The sequence below is a fragment of the Ostrinia furnacalis genome, unplaced genomic scaffold (genome assembly GCF_004193835.3).
Source record: "Ostrinia furnacalis isolate ACB-3 unplaced genomic scaffold, ASM419383v2 OfSCF6732, whole genome shotgun sequence".
In the NCBI taxonomy this organism is placed as follows: Eukaryota; Metazoa; Arthropoda; class Insecta; order Lepidoptera; family Crambidae; genus Ostrinia; species Ostrinia furnacalis.
In genome coordinates this window covers 66,552-85,873 of record NW_021136971.1, presented here as the reverse complement: position 1 = coordinate 85,873, position 19,322 = coordinate 66,552, and the positions used below count along the sequence as shown (strand labels likewise).

Genomic DNA, 19,322 nt, shown 5'->3' with positions numbered 1-19,322 from the left:
ATTACTTATTTATTAAATAAATTAATAGTTGAAAAGACTAAAACACGCTTTAATTACTGCACTAAAAGGCCAAATTTCCGCCGTTTCGTTTAAGAGTTCCTATGGACACCTGTCGACTTCATCATCAGGACCCTGGACATCATCTAGCACTAATGTGCTCGAAAAGACAAATCCAACGAACCCAAACTTGATGCGATTCCGCCATTTCGTTTAGGAGTTCCAATGGTACCATAATATTGTATTGTCATCTAATCTACATATAATTGCCAAGTTTCATGATGATATAAGAATTAGAAGTGCGTGTAATTCAGATTCTTAGATTCCATTGCATAGTTAGTTACGAGTACGTTTACGACGACCTAATAAAAGCGTGTTAAAAATGAAGTGTAGTACCAAGGTAGCATTGAAGTTGGAGACGACAGTGACATTGTCATCACACTGTCCCCTGAAGACGACAGCACTACCGTCGGCCTCTGGGTAGTAGAAGCATGCTTCGTCGTTTTGCTCGACACTCTTGAAGTAGCGATCATCTAGGACGTTCACGGTGTCCATGACTTGGTTGATAGCAGCGACCGCGTTAGCCGACAGAGACCTCTCTCGGGCGAGTTTCCAAGCCCACACTGCAATGATAAGTTTCCCTCAGTAAAATGAAAAACTAAGGCCGGCAATACACCGACCGCTTGATCAGTTGCAACTGCTCGAGCAGTTTGTGTATGTTCGTCCATAGAACTCTGCAGTTCACTGTGCAGTCGACAGCTTGAAGCTGTCGACCCTGACTGCTTCAAGCGGTCCGTGTATTGCCGCTCTTAGGGTGGATTTGACCAAACAAGAGTAAATATTAATCTCAGAACAAATCGTCAGTTTTAACATATTTCCCACACTGAAACTGTCAATGTGCCAGTTATACCAGGATTTATCCTCGGATAAAAGTTTGGTCGAATCGGGCCTTAGGCTGACATCACACGGACTGCATCGCAGCTACCGCGCGTGGTCTATAATTATGTTTAACTGCATGCAGTTGTACGTTCAACTGCACGCGGTCGGCTGCAGTCGAGTGAAGCCAATATTAACTCCTTGTCTCTTTGAGAAAGTCAGCAGACAACTGCATGCAGTTGAATATAGCGACTGCGTGCGGTTGTTGTGGTGCAGTCTGTGTGATGTCAGCCTTAGTAGCGGGCCTTAGCTTATAAATTCTAAGGATTATTATGATTACCTCTTCTTTGTTCTGCGTCAATATTAACACAGCTGTAGACCAAGGCATAGGATAGGTAGTCTGTATCTAGGATCCAGTACGGCGATGGTGTAGGACCTGCAAAGGAAACATAATTATTTCCTCTGATATTTACCCAATAAACAGACGTAATGCCCGTATTCACAAACGATACTTGCTTAAGTGAAGCAGCAAATCGAACGCACAGCGTTGAATAGAGCTCTGTGATTGGTTCGTGTGTCACCCAGTGCGTCCACGCGCACTGTGAGACTTGGTGAATACAGGCGAAATTGTACATTTTGCAAGTTGACATTACAGGCTAAAATTGCAAATGCTAAAGAAGTCAAAGACTTACTGGTAGGGAAAGTGACTTCCAATTTCCCAGTGCCGTCCGTAGCCGCAACTGCGACCCCATTCATGGTGAATAGAGTCTCGTTGATGACTTGGGTGTTCATGACGTCGACGTTGCCGTTAGTGTTGAGGGCGTAGTTCGCTTCGCTGCATTCCCCGGTTTGGAACTCCGTGTGGTAGACCTCGATGGCTCGCCAACGACCCAGATACTAAAAGATGATGGCCCAGCTTAAGACTCAGGTTTCGAAAAAGGCTTGAAACGACGGGTGGATTCGACCAAACAAGAGTAAGCTGTACCAAATGTATGAAAACTAAACTATCCAGGTCGTGAAGCATTTTCAGGGTCAGTAATCAGTTTTTAGAAATCTTTATCTTTTTTCTAAACTACTTAGTTTAGAAATGATCGAGTTAGATCACGTCTTATCGTTTCCACCCTGTACCTATAATATATTGTCTGATGCCTTTAACTGGTATCATCTGATTCAATATCAAAATGTATCTTAACCCAGAATATTTCTATGGATTTCTTGTCATCTGAGTCATTTGAGTTATCTGCAAGGTTAGCAGTGGAAATCGAGTGTACCGCGCTCGTACCACAACGTACGAGTACGAGTGTTAAGTATAGGTAGGTACTACTTACGTTATCTAACTTTTCCGTATGAATGATATTAATGAATTCAATATTGTGTGTCTGATTATTAACAAGCGTTAAGGCATAGTTATTAATGTCGGTACATGTCGAGTAAAGCTTGAACCACACCAACGTGGGCTGATCGCAATCACCAGCGCGATCATAGGCCAATGAAGCTTATTCGTTCGTTCGTTTCAGCCGAAAGACTGCTGGACAAAGGCTTCCCCAAGGATTTCCACGAAGAAATGAAGCTTATAGACCCAATATACTGAACTTTCCTACACGTGACATTGACAGCGGGGCGCCACCGTCAATACCGGCTGATTCCGAATTTTGCCATGTTGGAAAATAAACAGTTGAACGATAGTGGCGCCCCTCTGTCAATAAGTTTGGTGGGACAATTCAGTTTAGGTCACCTATCAGAGTGATTCTTACCGCGGCGGCGTCGAAGTTTTGCACAACTGGTATATCAGGGTCGCATTGTCCGGGGAAGACGACGGGTTCTCCAGGCTGAAGGTCAGGCATGAAGAAGCACGCCTGGGCCGACTGGTCGATGACCTCGTAGTACTTGTTCTCCAAAACATCGATGGAGGCAATGGCTGCGTCGATGCTCGCGGCAGAGGCGGTAGACAGGCCGTCCCTGTTTCTGCTAAGTTTCCAGCTGAACACTGCAAGGATAATGGTCGTTTAGATCTATTATCAGTTAGATAAATCATCATCATTTTCAGCCATAGGAACAGCCTTCCACTGCTGAACATAGGCCTCCCCCAATTATTTGTGGAGGTGGCGGCCTGAATCCAGCGCCTTCCTTGTGGGTGGACGTCCTTCCTTACGTTACGCTACGTTAGATAAATGATTGTTGATAATTGCGTCTATGTCTAAAATATGATAATATGGAGTAAAAATAATGGTTATCTTTTCATCATTTAGGTACAGTCAGCATCAAATAGTTCGTGACACGCAAAGTAGTTAGCCAAAAAAAACAAAGCCAAAAAAAAACTTTTTGGCCACTGGGTGTCAACTATTGGACGCTGACTGTACGATGAAAAAATGACTCATTACAGCTTTAAGTTTTTACTGTTTCAATAACTTATGAAAACCTCTAAAATGCTAATCATCAAGATACATTTTTCAAAATTTCTATAAAATTTAATGTTACATTGGGGAAATTCTTGTATCATATTGAAAAAAACATACCTCTCCTGTAGTCCATGTCGTTGACGGTTTGTTCGTCCACGCAAGCGTAGGCGAGGGCGTAGTTAGCGTAATCCGTGTCCACAATCCAGAAGGGAATGGTTATGTCTAAAACATAGTCATGTATCAAGGTCATAGTCATGAAATGTAAGAAAATCTTTCAAAGTACCTAATTAAACTGAGTTCTTAGAGTGCTTTCACATTTAGGCGACTTTAGCAGCGCGACAAACGCACGACTGACGCGCGACTGACGCGCGACAGTCGCGCTGCCGATAATTTCATACTATGTTCGCTTCTCACGCCCTAATAATTATGTGAAAGCGGCCATAAGTCTACGAGAAAAGTTATACCTGTGCCATTGGAGTTGATGGTTATGCTCAACCTAGCGCTACCGTCGGTGGATGTAAAGCTCAGAACTCCTGCTGTTTGTCCAAGAGAAAGGTCGCTGACAGACGAGGAGATCAGGTCCAGGGTATTGCCGGCACCAGGGCTGTACTCGTGGCGGACGCATTGGCCCTGCTGCTGCTCCTTGGGGTAAGCCTGGATTTCGTGCCAGATGCCTTCGAACTGTGAATGAGTTAAACATACCATCAGGAAAGTGACGTGACAAGGCTTAAATGTAAAACAGCAACGAATACAATGTTATATTCACATGGAAAATCCTCAACGATTTTAATAATGTTTACTATATGATAAACAAGAACAAAAACTGCATGAAATTAGATTTGTTAAAGACGACTTTGGGTATCACCTAAATCAAATGTTGATCCTGTAGCTATCTAAGGAAAGACATTGGTGCTGCGCCCTTGTTAATTAATCAATACTTTGTAAATTCCACAAATAGCAAATATTTACCAATGTCATATTGAAGTTCGGTACAACCGGGATGTCGTTGCTACATGTTCCGGGGAACCTCACGACCTGGCCAGGCTGAGGCTCGGGATAGTAGAAGCAGCCCTCTGGGCTCTGGTCCGCGGTTCTGTAGTACCGGTCGTCCAGCACTTGCACCTGGCTCACTACGTTGTCGATTTCCACTGCAGAGGCATTAGACAGCTGTCTGGACCTGCTCAACTTCCAGCTCCAAACTGAAAGTAGATGATTCATCATATAGGACCCCTTCCTCCACAAGTACTGCCACGAGGTACATACTGGGTACTCTTATAGATTGTTTATGAAATACTAGCTTCCCGCCCGCGTAGAATTTTGTCTGTGACAGAAAAACGTTATCGCACGCGTCTCTGTTTCAAAAACCGGGAAAAAACCTATCACATGTCCTTTCCTGGGGCTCAAACTATCTCAATGTATTTCATCAAAATTGGTTCAGCTACAGTGGTTTAGGCGTGAAAGCGACACCAACCAACAAACAGAATCCAAGTACTGCCAACATACCGTTCTTGTATTCTTCATCCTCTTCAACACAAGTGTATACCAAGGAGTAACTATCATAATCTGTGGCAAGCACCCAGTATGGAGTTACACCTGCAAGAGAAATAGAAGTGTAAAATCGTGGACCAACTAGCAACAGTAATCAATTAAAAAGCGAAGATATTAATGAAATGACACATGTGGTGATAAATTCCAGATAGTTTTGACAGTCAGTTATCTGACTTTAAGAGTCATGAGTCATGACAGGCGTCTGACATGAGTCCATCGACTTGTCCAGAAGGTTTATGACCGATGTAGGGAGAACAACAACACACCAGGAAAGCAGATAATCTTACCAGGAGCTCCAGGGAAGGTCACCTCCAGGATGGCGGACCCGTTCTCAGAGGGAACGGGCACTGCCAGACCTGTGATCGTGTCCAGGGTCTGGTTGATGACTTGAGTGTTGAACACGATGACGCCATTGTCCCCTAACGTGTACTCGGCGTTGTTGCAAGTACCCTCTTGGAAGCTCGAGGGGTACCATTGGATGTTGTGCCATACACCCAAGTACTAAACACAAATAGATAGGTAAAATGTCAAACTGTCGTTAGGGCAGTTGATAATATAAGGTTTATGGTATAATATGGAATTCCTTTTCGCTGTCAAATTAAGATGGATTGCAAGCAAGTTTCGTTCCAGAACGTGTTATTTCACAAGCACGGGAAGATGATGCGGTATGTAGGTTATTAAGATCAGTGCTCAGTCTGATTGCTCAAACTTCGTAGGTATTAAAATGACAATATAGCCTTCCCAACCCAACTAGCCAGGTCGTCCTCATGCACTGGAAACTAAATGGATGATGATGATGGTTTTTTCACAAAACCTACCCTAGCAGCATCGAAGTTCTGAACGACAGCAATGTTTTGGTCGCATCTGCCTCTGAAGCGGACTGGTCTAGTAAAATCAGGTTCAGGGAAGTAAAAGCACGCTTCTTCGGAGCGGTCGATTTGGTAATAGTAGCGTTGGTCGAGGACGTTGACGGTGTCTATCACTTGGTTGATTGCGTTGTTCGCATTCTCAGTGAGGCTACCTGTCCTACTCAGTTTCCAGCTCCAGACTAAAAAGGTAAATCAAAATTGAAATTATTTAATTGCAGTAAATGCCTTTAAGATCATTTAAGGATTTATTAGTATCTAAACAATTTTGTGTATTATTGAATCTGCTACAACATAATGCAAGATAATCATCTGTTATTTTAAATATGCTGGTACGTATTGACAATAATAAGAAAAATTGCTTGGTGCAGTAACTGACCACATTAACTTTACTTATGTGTATACTGTGTATCGTAATGAGTTCTTAGTTTCTTTACCTGCTCGTTGATCAGCGTTTAAGTTGCGACACGAGTAAACCAACGAATAAGATGTATAATCCGTGTCGAGAATCCATAAGTCACTTGGTGTAGGACCTAAAAATGGGAAAAAAGAGAAAGGAGAATGAGCAAAATGGTCTATGAGCGGCCAACAACGAAATAGGTATTAAATGAAAGTACTATTACTAAGGACTAACTTTTACTATGAACGTAACATTGCAGCTCATTAAGAAAAAAAAATACATATAGGTAAAATACTTAGATAATATATGCAAAAAAATGTGCATACCCAATGTATAAAATACTTATTAACATTAGTTATGTATTCAAAAGTATTTCGAAACCTCATTATACCGTTTACAAGACTAGCCTATGTACTTTAAATGTATTAATGTATAATAATGTACAGTGTGTCCTGATGACGGCAATAAAATATCCTCGTCTTGATGAATAAAATAAATATAATAAAATAGCCTATGTACCTATATTAAATGTATTAATGTAATTATAGCACTGAGTTCTGACGACGTTATCATTATAACTATTTTTGGAGAAGTTTTTGAAAATAAATGTATATGTATTGAAGAAAACAAGTCATTTTATATTATTTCCTTATTTTTAGGACTTAATCTTAGTTATTAATAAGCTAAATCTCAGGCTTACATATCTAAAATAAAAATGTATTTAATTCCACTACAGATATAAAACTTTTTGAGGGTGATTGTAGGGTGATAGTAAACCAAAAAAACAAAAAATTGTTCCTGGCCGCTGATAGACTAAGCGCCATACGATTTTGCCCATTCTCCTTTTAGTAACGAAACTGATATCCTTAATCATAACGTTCACATAAAGATCAGACGCATAGCATTGGAATTAATATAAACCGCAGTCAAATACTCACTGCTAGGGAACGTGACCAGAAGTTTCCCGGAGCCATCATCCGAAGCAACCACAGCAGTTCCACTGATGCTGCCCAGGGCCTGGTTGACCACTTGCGTGTTCCTCACGCCGATGACGTCATTATCGCCAGGAGTGTAAGTTGCGTCATTACACGTGCCGCTTTGGTGGACCGATGGGTAAGACTCAATGAGGAACCATCGGCCGATGTACTGGAATCATTTTAATCGATCAAAAGAAAGTAAAGTAAAATTTTAAAGCTGATTCCACGTAGCAGCGGCAGACAAGATAGCATAGCTTTTATCCTATGGGGAGATTGTGCATCGTTTCATAACATGCTAAGCTATCATGGCAAATATTTTGTAGATTCTGAATAACTACATTACTAAAAAAAAATGACTAAGAATATGAGGCACTTACAGCTGTAGCATTAAAGTCCTGTACTACAGTTATGTTCTCGCACTGTCCTGGAAAGACGGCCTCTTCTCCGGGAAGTAGCTCGGGTAAGAAGAAGCAGGCATTATCGGATTGGTCAATGTCCTCATAGTACTGCTGGTCTAGCACATCGACGTTTGCAATCGCGCTGTCGATAGCAGCGTTGGCGTTTGCGGACAACTCTTTGGTTCGACTCAACTTCCAACTGTACACTGCAATCACAGGTTCCAACATTTAAAATGTCATGACACGTCAGGTCAAAATTAGACTATTTTTTAACTTGAACTCCATTTTTAGTTCATTATATTGCAAAACTATCCAATTATATATATTTACCATATCTGTAGTCCTCGCCGTCGTTTTCGCAAGCATAAGCCAAGGCGTAGTCATCGTAATCGGTGTCCACGATCCAGAAGGGAATCTGTATAACTGAAAAAAATATTATAACATTAAAATACGTAATAGTAACAGTACGAGTACTTGTAGACTTGACTAATTAATAGGCAAGTAATAAAACGTTATTATAACAGTGCCACAAATGTCTTGGCGTAGTGGATGAAGTACATGGCCTGATGTTTGATGATGGCTAATAAGAATTCTAATTAGTATAACTTACATTCGCCTTCAGTTTCGATGGTGATGGTCATCTTCGCGCTGTTGTCGGTGGAGTTGAAGGTTAAAGTTCCGTTGGTGATACCCAAAGTCTGGTTGATGACGTTCAGGGATACGAGGTCCAGAAAGTTGCCATCGCCAGCGCTGTACTGGTGGTTCACGCAGTTCCCTTGTTGTTGCCTTTTGGGGTACGCCTGGATTTCGTGCCAGATTCCTTCGAACTGCAAAACGTTTAAATTAGAGCTGTTATCCTTAACTGAAGATGTAGACGAGTTTTAGAGCATCGAGACAAATTATCATCATAATGTGGAGCACATTTATTACCAGTTTATAACGTTACAGATAGCGTGATAAGAATTTCGCTTTCATAGAAGTCACAAACTTCAGAGTCACTTGATCGATGTGGTAAACGGTTTATACTGTAAGCATTAAGTGTGTCTTATCACTTGTAGACTTTGATATGGAGTAAATCCTTACCATGGTCAAGTTGAAGTTTTGTTCAACTGGTATGTCGTCGCTGCACTGTCCCGGGAACCTCACGGGCTCTCCAGGAACATGTTCGGGATAGTAGAAGCAGGCTTCGGCATCGTGGCCAGGGGTACGGAAGTACTGCTGGTCCAGGACCTCGATATCACTCATAACGTTTGCAATGATTGTTGCAGCGGCAGCGGGCAATTCCCTTGTTCTGCTGAGCTTCCAGCTCCAAACTGTATTGAAGGAAGCAAAGGATTTAGGTTATCATGTTTCATACGGGTTCTTCTGCTATTGCAACTACTAAGCCAGTAGGTATAGTAATAATCTGGTTTATGAGCCGCCATAGTCATTTCATTGAAGTTGCCACTTAAATTATGACGGGTAAACGTGCCAGGTGAAAATGGAAAAAAATCCTGAGTTTGCTTTTTTGCTTTTCATTTAATATTAGTCTCATTTAGCACACTTGCGTCTGTGTGTGAAGAGTTAACTAGATAATTAGAATTCTGAGATGTGAAGTTGCCTTATCTTACATCTCAGAAACTACATGTGCTAGGAGTCTCAAATTTTACATGGGGGTTCCTTTTAGAACGTAGGTGCTCACTAAGACGGGAAACTCCACTCCTAAGGGTTTAAAACGGGATCCACGGGTACGAGGTCACGGGCTAGTTAAAATAGGGTCTCCGAACGATAAAGCGGGTGGATTCTGATTGCATGCTTACCTTGCCTGTAGTCGTCGTTAATGTTCACACACGTGTAGGCTAGTGAGTAGGTAATATAATCTGTTGACAGGATCCACAGTGGAGTGGCAACAGTCATTCCTGAAATTAAAGGAATATGGTATGGTAAAAATGAAAAAGTACGATGTATACATTAAATTAGTTAAATCAAAACGCTCTGTGTAAAGTTGTAAATTAATCTGACCAAATCTAACACAAGTGTAATATTGTAGTAGGTATTCTAACATGAATAAAAAGGGTATTTTACCATTAACATTGGGGAAGGTGACTTGCAACTTGGCGCTCCCGTCGGTAGACGCCACGACGGCGAATCCGTTGATGGAGTCCAAGGTCTGGTTGACCACTTGGGAGTTCAGGACATCAACGACTCCATCACCAAGGGAATACTGGGCAGTGTTGCAGGAACCGCCTTGGAACGCCGCAGGGTATAGCTCGATGTTGCGCCATGTGCCTAAGTACTGAACAGACAAAATATTGTTGAAATTGTTTGAATAGTAAAACATTGATGAAACTATCTGGGAAACTACTCTTCTCGTGGATTCCGTAAACTAATGTAAGTAAATTATAAATAACTTGAAAAATCAAACTGCCTAAGGCGGAAAGCAAAAGGTTTGATTCCCGCCAATCGCTATGTTAGTTTATTTTGGGTGTATGAAAAAGGGACTATTTTTAATTATAAGAGTAGGTATTCAATATACGGCGCGTAACTAAATTCTAGACTACTGGTGAGGCCTTCATTATGTCTCAGTTTTATTCAAGTAAGTGCAATTGATATTCTTACGTCGGCAACGCTGAAGTTTTGCATAACTTCGATGGTGTCATCGCACTGCCCCCTGAAGGTGACCCCGTTAGAGCTGAAGTCAGGTACTGGGTAGTAGAAGCAGGCCGCATCAGAGTTGTTGACAATCTGGTAGTAGCGGTTGTTCAGGACCTGCACGCTGTTAACCACTTCGTCGATGGCTTCCACGGCAGCTTGAGACAGAGTCCTCGTGCGGCTCATCTTCCAACTCCACACTGAATGAACGACAAAATGTTAACGCCTCTTGGCGCAAAAACAATCACAACAGACACAATGATTTTTTGGTAAGTTACAAATGAGTGAATGTGTCTGAATCATAAAGTTTATATATGTCAACGTGAAATTATGAACTCTGTCAGTTTTATAATATAACGCGTTAGATTGTAAACTAACAGTGGGTTAGGTTAGGTTAGATTGTAATTTAACTACGTCAGATTATAATCTGACGGAATTCACAATTTTACGGTGACATATGCATACTTTTGGTTTGAACACTGTTTTTCATGATTAAATCTTACCTCGTCTCGTCTCTTCATCGATGTTCGAGCAGGAGTATACTATCGAATATGTGTCATAGTCGGTGTCTAGGATCCATAGTTCTGCAGGATCTGGAGCTGAAATTTGAAAAAAAAAATTAAAGGAGGTCTATTTTATTATAATAAAATAAAAAAAAACTTTTTAAAGGCACCACAAACAATAGTTATTTCAATAGAAAAGTATTTGTCCGATTGTCCTGAATTTGTGGTAGCCCAAGCTATATTGAAACGGGTCTAATTGCCCGGGGACAATAGGGGCACATACTAATGAAGAATTTGAATTTGGAGAATAGTTTGATTTGTTATCAAGTGTCCTTCTAAAGCTGCCATTTATTCTAAAGCCTGGTCCGTGAGCACGCAGAATTTTGTCCAATAACCCCAAGCTACCCATCCTTATCGCTCGTGCGTTTATTATATTGCTGTCGCGACTGTGCGACGGGCGCCCGCAGTGAGTGTGCGAGCGCGACAGCAACATAATTACGCGCGAGCGATAAGGATGGGTAGCTTGGGGTCATTGGACAAAATTCTTCGTGCTCACGGACCAGGCTTTAAGAAAATAGAAGACAAAACCATTCTCTTACTGCTAGGGAAGGTGACAGTTAGTTTGCCGGTTCCATCGGCACTGGCGACGGCTTGGCCGGTGATGGAAGCCAGGCTCTGGTCGATGACCTGGGTGTTCACCACCGTGACCGTGCCAGCAGTTGCCCCAGGGCTGTAGTTCGCTTGGTTGCAGGTGCCGGTCTGAGGATCGGCGGGGTAGCTCTCTATGAGGCGCCAATTACCTAAGTACTGGAGAGAATAATCGAGTTTAGATTTTAACTCATTTACACATTTTTAGTATACGTATTAATATTTAGATTAACATAATATTTTTAGATTTTCAACGCAACGAAACTGACTGAACAGTAGTTAGCAACTCCTTGAGATTTGTTTGGGTTCTGATTCTGATTTAATTAAAAGTGAATTTCAAGCAGATCATGTTAATAGTACTCGTAAATAGTGATAGGTAAGGAAATTTTTATTACATAGAAATAAAATTAAGGATTTTTTTTATCTATTGTGTGATAGACACTTGTAAAGTCTGTTTTTTTTCAAAACGAGTCTGACCATTACTGATAATAATATTCCTCTTACCCTTGTTGCATTGAAGTCCTGTACAACAGTGATGTTCGGGTCACACTGACCGACCAGAATGACGGGCTCTCCAGGTGCCAGTTCTGGTAAGAAGAAGCAAGCGTCCAAAGATTGGTCGATGGACTCATAGTACTGCTGGCCCAAAACCACCACATCCGCCATTGCACTATTGATGGAAGTTACAGCGTTTGCTGAGAGACCTGATCTTGTTCTACTAAGCTTCCAGCTGTAAACTGAAAAATGGACAGAAGTTTAATATTTCATGCCAGGAATAGAAGTCAAAAATTGATGCTTCCTAATTAAAATGATAAGTATTCTAAGAAACGTTAAAACTTAAAAGAACTTAAAAACTGTTTTTAATATACCTATTGGTCCCTCAGTGAGGGAACATACAGATATTAAGCTGAAAAAGCTTATAACTTACTCGCTCTGAAGTCGGCGTTTCGGTTCACGCAACTGTAGGCCAGCGCGTAATCTTCGTAGTCAGTGTCCAGAATCCAAAAAGGTATGGTTATGACTGCAAAAATATAATAAATATGAAGAAAAATAACTGTAAAACATCCGAACGGTTCAAGGGAGAGGAATAGAATAGCAAAATGTGAAAAATGTAACGTTAAGAAGAGAATTATTTAGCAAGTTGTACCTTCTCCGTCAACATTGATGTTGATCTCCATTTGTGCACTGTTGTCAGTAGAAGTAAAGCTCAAGACGCCATCAGAGACTACCAAAAACTGATCGACGATTTGAGAAGATGTCAGGTTGAGGGTGTTCAGTGCTCCAGAACCGTATTCGTGGCTGACGCACTGGCCCTGCTGCTGGTCCTTGGGGTACGCTTCGATTTCAAACCAGATACCTTGGAACTGGAAATGATTGCATGGTTAATTTATTATGTAAATTGGTCCTAGTTTGGTAAGAATATTATTCGTGACGTCAGATGACACAGCCGACGCGGAGAAGATTTTATTTAATTGAGTAGCTGACCCCATGATCCAGAAAAGATAATTCTCCTTACGAGAACAATACGTATATTATAGAAGAAACTACAAACAAAACATTAGAGCTCATCAAAATATAAATAAATATCTTACCAGGGTCAAGTTGAAGTTCTGAACAACGGTTACATTATCGCATTGTCCGGGGAAGACAACCGGGACCCCAGGTTGTGGTTCCGGATAGAAGAAGCACGCCTCGGTGGACTGGTCTACGGGTACCAAGTACCGCTCATCTAAGATGTCATAGGAGCTCATGACTACCGCAATTTCTGTTTCTGCTTCAGCGGACAGTTGCTTCGTCCTACTCAGTTTCCATAGATTAACTGAAATGTAGGAAAATACGTTGAGCATCAAGGCCTTATAATAAGAAATATTTTTGACACCACATCTAAAACCCACCTTGTTTTTCGTCATCATTAATGTTAGTGCAAGAGTACACGAGCGAGTATGTAGTGTAATCCGTATCTAGAATCCAGTAGTCTGTCGTAATTGTCGCTGTAATGGCAAAAAAAAATATGAGCACAATGGAAATACTCGTACATTAGGACAAAACAACTTCAACAAGAAAGTTTTCGTTATTTGAAACAGCCAAGTTGCCGTCGCAAATAAAATCTAAAATACAGTCGGGGAAATCTTTTATACTGTTAAAGAAATATCGCAACATCATAATCTTAAATTCGTATTTCTGACCAATAGCATCATAAATGAATTTTTTAGATCCCGTATTTGAGAAATGTAGTTAATATTAATTTTCATCACTTTGACGATAAATTTTAGGACCAAAGCTTCTAGAATCCCAAAATTGGCTGAGTTGTTTGGACATGAAAACGTATCAAACAGATGGTGCATTTTTAGTATGGCTTCGGTATTCAACACTTACCATTGGTGCCAGCTATGGGGAATGTAACATAAAGCTTTCCGCTGCCATCAGTGGAAGCCACGACGGCCTCTCCTATCGTAACATCCAGAGACTCTTCTAGAACTTGGGTGTTCAGGACATCGACCACCAAGGTCTCCAAGTCCAGGGTATACTGGGCATTCCTGCATGTACCAGTTTGGAACACGGAGGGATAAGATGAGATGTCGTGCCAGATGCCTTCGTACTGTAAGGAAATAGACAAATAAGTTGATGCTGCTGGAATTGGGTTACATTTTAAGTAGGATCTTTTTAGACGGGACCATTCCCAGCGCTGCAGCTCCTGCTTAGCCAGGATCTCCAGCTTGGAAACTTGGAATGCTTATATCCAACTGTGAACTTGGTTAATGATAATTATGAATTAGTCTTTAATACTACTTACAGCCACCGGATTGAAGTTTTGGACTGTTTGTATGCTTGAATCGCACTGGCCCCGGAATACCACGGGTTTGCTTGCATCTACTTCAGGGTAGAAGAAACAGGCTGAATCTGTTTGGTTAGTGGGTTTGTAGTACGCGTAGTTCAAGACTACATCTGAGGCGACGACGTTGTTCACCGCTTCTTGCGCCGCAGCCGTGAGCTGGCGGGACCGGCTGAGAATCCAGCTCCATACTGGAAAAAAATGCAAAATTATAATGGATCTAACTTGTTAAAATGAGTAGGTAGGTAAAGCAACCAAAAACTTAGACAAAATATAAAAAAATATCTTTCTTTACCTCTTTGTTGATTGTTTTCGAGATTCTCACAGGTGTAGGACACAGCGTAGCTTTCATAATCGGTGGCTAGAACCCATAGATCAGTTGTGACTGTAGCTGAAAGAAATAAAAATAAGTAAGTACTAAGTCCTGAACGGTAAGTTTCCTAAGTAAAAAGATAAGATGGTTATCTCACAGGAAGTCTCAGAGGAAGTTAAAGAGTATTTTATAGCAGTAGCAGTTTGTACAGTTACTATCAATTGTCGCAAGTTCATTATTTATATATTTTTTCGATAGTCTAACAGAGCTGTAGTTTGTTAATCAGCTATTAACACCCATATATTGTTATTGTAGTAAATATTATCTTAACAGTTTAATAGTCGGGGTGCGGTGACAAAATGGGAGTGCCACATCACACCCAATATACGTAAGAATTTATCAAAAGTCTTGAATCATATTTTCATGATAATTAATATTTTACATTAAACTCCTGAAAATTACTCTCGTAGATTGTTGAAAGTCGGTACAAAGACCCGTAATAATTATTATTATTTGTAATTATCGATAGCTTATCACAAGTATTAGCTTATGTCATTATTTATGTGTGGCTAGTGGGCATGAATCGCTACAAGGATAAATATTGTGAATGATAAGAATATCAAAACTTATCATTAATCAAGTTTTTAGAATTGTAGCCCACTTATGAAGTGAAAAGTCGAGGGTTCCTTGAATGTAAGACAAGTTTTTGATTTGATAAAAGATTGCAACTTGATGTTATACCCGTATGTAAATTGGAAATAATATGTCAATTTAAAAGGTTTGCCGATTAGTTTAATTTGGTTTCAAAACCTTGCTGCCCCATCGGCTGCCTGTTCTACGTACTATGTGCTTCGCCCATTGCAACTTCAGCTTGCTAATCGTCGCTCATTGATAAAAAATCGTCTCTTAAACGTACCATTTCCAACGTTGAGCACCACAGACAGCCTGGCGCTGCCATCGGTACTGGCCACGGTCGCGATACCGGAGATGGTGAAGAGAGCTTGGTTGATGACCTGGCTGTTCAGGACTTGGACGCCTTCTTCGCCGAGGGTGTACTCAGCCCTGGCGCACTGGTTCTCGGAGTTCTCGGAGTAGTACGCGTAGTTCTCGTGCCAGAGTCCTTGGAACTGGAAGAGATGAAGATATAAAATATCAAGTTAGACTAAACTATGACCATGTTATGACTTATGAGTCCCCACGGAATATTATAGTTTAAGTTGTCTCAAAATTCGATTCACTTTCAGGTGAAGATTGATGCCTCTGTGATACCCGACAACCGTATTACTCACCGCGGTAGCATTAAAATTCTGGACAACAGAGATGTTCTGGTTGCAGGACCCTGGCAAGATGACAGGCTCTCCAAGAGGGATGATGGGCAGCTCGTAGCAGGCAGCCTCGGAGTGATCTATCATGCTCAGATCGTCTACATTCACGTTCAGGCTCACGCTGAGTGTGGTGCTGACTAGGGCAGGTATCATGAGGTTCTGATATTCCGTATGCCTAAGAAGCTCCCAGACAATAACTGAAAATAAAATGATCATTAAACTACCCACCAATTTTAATTCCAATCAGATGCAAGACAATTTAGAAATGTCCGTGAAGGTTTAGGTAAAAGGTAACCGTTATCAAGTGACTGATCTATACACAGATAGTTATTATGACGTAGATATCCGCTAACAAGGATTTTTTCAACGAAACGAAAGGCAGTTCTCTATAGAAATCTTACTAGCAATTGAACCTGGTCTAATGCGATTTACTAGACAATTGCAACATCGAGCTCTTACAATAAAATAATAAAAATCAAACTTACTTGATCTCTGGGTGGTGTCAATGTTCTGGCAGGTATACAAGACGGCATAATTCGAGTAGTCGGTTCGGAGAACCGTTAGGTCATAAGCTGAAAAACATAAAAAATAAATTCAAGGTATTCATACACATAGTGAAAATTGTTATGGTCTCAAAATAAATGCGTGTTTTTAATTAAAGTTTATTTTCAGATTAATTTAGGTTATTTTTCTTAATGGTCTCATCCTTAATCCTGTCTCATCTCATCATAATAATAATAAATTTATGAAGGATTAAGGCCCAGAACAGACGGTGAAACGCAACTGCAACGAAACTGCAATTGCTAGTTACTTTTGAGTTGCATCTAAGTTTCTGCCATAGCGTCCGTTGAGAGACCATACATGACGCGACCAGTTTGAAACTTTCAGTTTCAGTTTCATTGATCAGAATCATCACAAAGTTGCAGTTTCGTTGCAGTTGCGTTTCACCGTCTGTTCTGGGCCTTACTTATAAATAAAAGGTCCACCACTGATCTAAACTTACGGTTAGAAATAGAAGGTGTGGTGACACTGTAAACGTTAGTGCCATTGGTTAAAGTGGCCGTCGAGTTGACTTCCTGGCCGAAATTGGCAGCCACCACAGGGTTTCTGATCTGGTACCCATTACCACTCTCCAAAAACTCTACGACTGAACAGTCTCCGGACTGGTAGGAATTATCCGATCTTCTGAATTCGTACCATGTCCCTAAGAACTGAAAAGATTAGAAAAATAATGTTTTTATATTACTGTATTGATTACTTTTCTTTGGCACACACAATAACTTGAAATGAATCGGATCTAAACTATAATGGTAGTGATTATTGCTGATGTATGTATGTAATCGTAATTCCATTACATATACCATACACATTATGAGGAAATGAAACTTATGGTGTTCTATAATTGAAAAGTCTGTAGGGTAGGTAGGTGGCTTTAGTTTTTATAGATATTATGATAATAATTCTACATAAATAAAAATAAGTGCAAAACTCGAGAGCGTTAAACCGATGCAGATTTTTTTTAGATCAAAATGTTCGCTGAAATACTTAGAAGCTTTTAAGAAAAGTGCACTCGAATAATGTCATAGAAGCTAGTATAATGTAAGTATAATTTGACGTTATAAGAATTTGGATTGCACAAATTGCTAGTATTCGATGTAACCTCTCCAACATAGTCTAGCGGTCGGCGGGGATCGAACCAGCGTCGCTCAGATCTCGAATAGGCAGATTGACACCGAAACCGTTGGGCTGTTCTCGCCTCAGTTATACAAAGCTACAGATAAAACAGTTCAATTACCATTTGGCGCGAAAATTTGAACAAAAATTGATGATGAAATTTTGGGTCACTAGAAAGGACCTTCGGTCATACCTACTAGATTGATTTTCAAATTTTCAGGACGGAACGACTTTGAGAATTTGGTTCTTTTAAAGGGACCGACGGTCTTACGAGGTTAAGTTTAGTTAGATTGAAAAAGCGCCGAAAATTACTAGCCGGCGAAATGCTAAACAAAATCAAAGTACCTACTATATCATTAAGTGGACCGATAATATTGTAATAATAAAATCAAGGTTTCATATTGCGATTAGATAGGTCAGCTAATCGACTGAAAGGCTTATAACATTCCCAGTGCCGGATTAAGCCAGCGCGGGGCCTGTAGCAAATTTCTATCAAGGGGCCCTTGGTTTGCTTTAGGTTCTCAAGTTTAGGGTATTAAATGAAACAAAACTGTTACAAATGAACTTTTCTTGATTTTTAATGTGGGAAAATTTAGAGATAACACTTTCAATATCAACTTCTTTAAGCAAATCATGCTCTATATTCAACAAAGTAAGATGATTAAGACGTTCTTGTCCCATCGTGTTCGTTAATTCATTTTTAATACGTTTTAATGTTGAAAAAGAACGTTCGCCACTGCAGTTAGTGATCACGAGAGACGTGTAAATGCGCAAGGCAATTTCTAAGTTTGGAAAACACTATTCTAAAGAATTATTTATTAAAAGTTTTTTAAAATGATTAGTTTTTCAAACGTTGTTTGTAAAATGATCTTTTGTCATACGATTTTTGTTAAATAATAGTAAACCTCATTTTTTAATTATCCGCTTTTTGCTTGCTCTTAATCTACCGTCACTAGCTTTCAATAATCTCGAAACATGATCGATATGATAATCGATTAAAAAGGTTAGCTATATTCACTCATAAAATGAATCTATATTTTATAACAAATCAACTAACTATAGTAGATTGGATCGTGACTGAATTAATAAATTTTAAATAGTTCGCCTGTTTTCTCGAAATATTGATAATCGATATTATATTAAAATCGATTAAAAAAGTATAATCTCGGCTACCTACGTAAACTCATAAAATAAATGTAGGTATACCTATAGAAAAAAAAAATCTGGCCGCTTGAAGGGTATAAATGTAGTATCTATAGATGCTAGTCTAAATACATACAGTGTCTGTGTGAGTCACGTTAAAGTGTACATATGAAAATTGATGAAACTAGACCTATTTTTATCGACAAAAAAGAGGTCAGGTAAAATTTTTTGAGATTTTTTTTTAATTTTTTAAATAATTTTTTTTTTCCAATTACTTATTGTAAAGAAAACGTAATAACTTTTAAACTAAGCTGTATATCCTGGAAATAAAAACAGTAATAATGCTAAATAACAGGCGATACTAAAAAAAATACATAAAATACACAAAAAATGCCAACAAATAATAAAAAATGACACTTTTTGAAAAAAATCTGCTTTTAAATTCGTGTTTTTTGGTTATTTGATAAATTTCTCCAAAAAATGCCCCTATAACCGGTAGATTTTATTACTTTGTATTATTCTCTATTGTATTACCTTGGTAAAACCAAAAATCACATGATAGGGATAGAGACATGCGATTTTTGGTTTTACAAAGATAATACGATAGAGAATAATACAAAGTAATAAAGTCTACCTGTTATATGGGCATTTTTTGGAGAAATTTATCAAATAACCAAAAAAACACGAATTTAAAAGCAGATTTTTTTTCAAAAAGTCATTTTTTATTATTTTTTTGCATTTTTTGTATATTTTATGTATTTTTTTAGTATCGCCTGTTATTTAGCATTATT

At 39.6% G+C, this 19,322-nt stretch overlaps 1 protein-coding gene across 1 annotated transcript in view; it reads right to left on the bottom strand.

Moving 5' to 3' along the window:
* Positions 1-19,322, bottom strand: part of Chbp (chlorophyllide A binding protein) — a 35,567-nt gene that overhangs the window by 12,760 nt on the left and 3,485 nt on the right. Inside the window, exons 2-34 of the mRNA XM_028318312.1 lie at positions 16,718-16,925; positions 16,200-16,286; positions 15,679-15,911; positions 15,306-15,516; positions 14,372-14,467; positions 14,038-14,267; positions 13,620-13,842; positions 13,139-13,234; positions 12,836-13,062; positions 12,391-12,607; positions 12,172-12,264; positions 11,748-11,980; positions 11,195-11,402; positions 10,596-10,691; positions 10,060-10,292; positions 9,526-9,736; positions 9,261-9,359; positions 8,545-8,774; positions 8,072-8,288; positions 7,792-7,884; positions 7,441-7,667; positions 7,025-7,232; positions 6,124-6,219; positions 5,639-5,868; positions 5,108-5,321; positions 4,776-4,865; positions 4,242-4,471; positions 3,737-3,953; positions 3,390-3,494; positions 2,628-2,860; positions 1,566-1,770; positions 1,214-1,309; positions 394-620 (exon numbers count right to left, since the gene is read on the bottom strand). Coding sequence (XP_028174113.1) covers positions 394-620; positions 1,214-1,309; positions 1,566-1,770; positions 2,628-2,860; positions 3,390-3,494; positions 3,737-3,953; positions 4,242-4,471; positions 4,776-4,865; positions 5,108-5,321; positions 5,639-5,868; positions 6,124-6,219; positions 7,025-7,232; positions 7,441-7,667; positions 7,792-7,884; positions 8,072-8,288; positions 8,545-8,774; positions 9,261-9,359; positions 9,526-9,736; positions 10,060-10,292; positions 10,596-10,691; positions 11,195-11,402; positions 11,748-11,980; positions 12,172-12,264; positions 12,391-12,607; positions 12,836-13,062; positions 13,139-13,234; positions 13,620-13,842; positions 14,038-14,267; positions 14,372-14,467; positions 15,306-15,516; positions 15,679-15,911; positions 16,200-16,286; positions 16,718-16,925 — 5,919 coding nt within the window. The remainder of the gene's footprint in view (positions 1-393; positions 621-1,213; positions 1,310-1,565; positions 1,771-2,627; positions 2,861-3,389; positions 3,495-3,736; positions 3,954-4,241; positions 4,472-4,775; positions 4,866-5,107; positions 5,322-5,638; positions 5,869-6,123; positions 6,220-7,024; positions 7,233-7,440; positions 7,668-7,791; positions 7,885-8,071; positions 8,289-8,544; positions 8,775-9,260; positions 9,360-9,525; positions 9,737-10,059; positions 10,293-10,595; positions 10,692-11,194; positions 11,403-11,747; positions 11,981-12,171; positions 12,265-12,390; positions 12,608-12,835; positions 13,063-13,138; positions 13,235-13,619; positions 13,843-14,037; positions 14,268-14,371; positions 14,468-15,305; positions 15,517-15,678; positions 15,912-16,199; positions 16,287-16,717; positions 16,926-19,322) is intronic.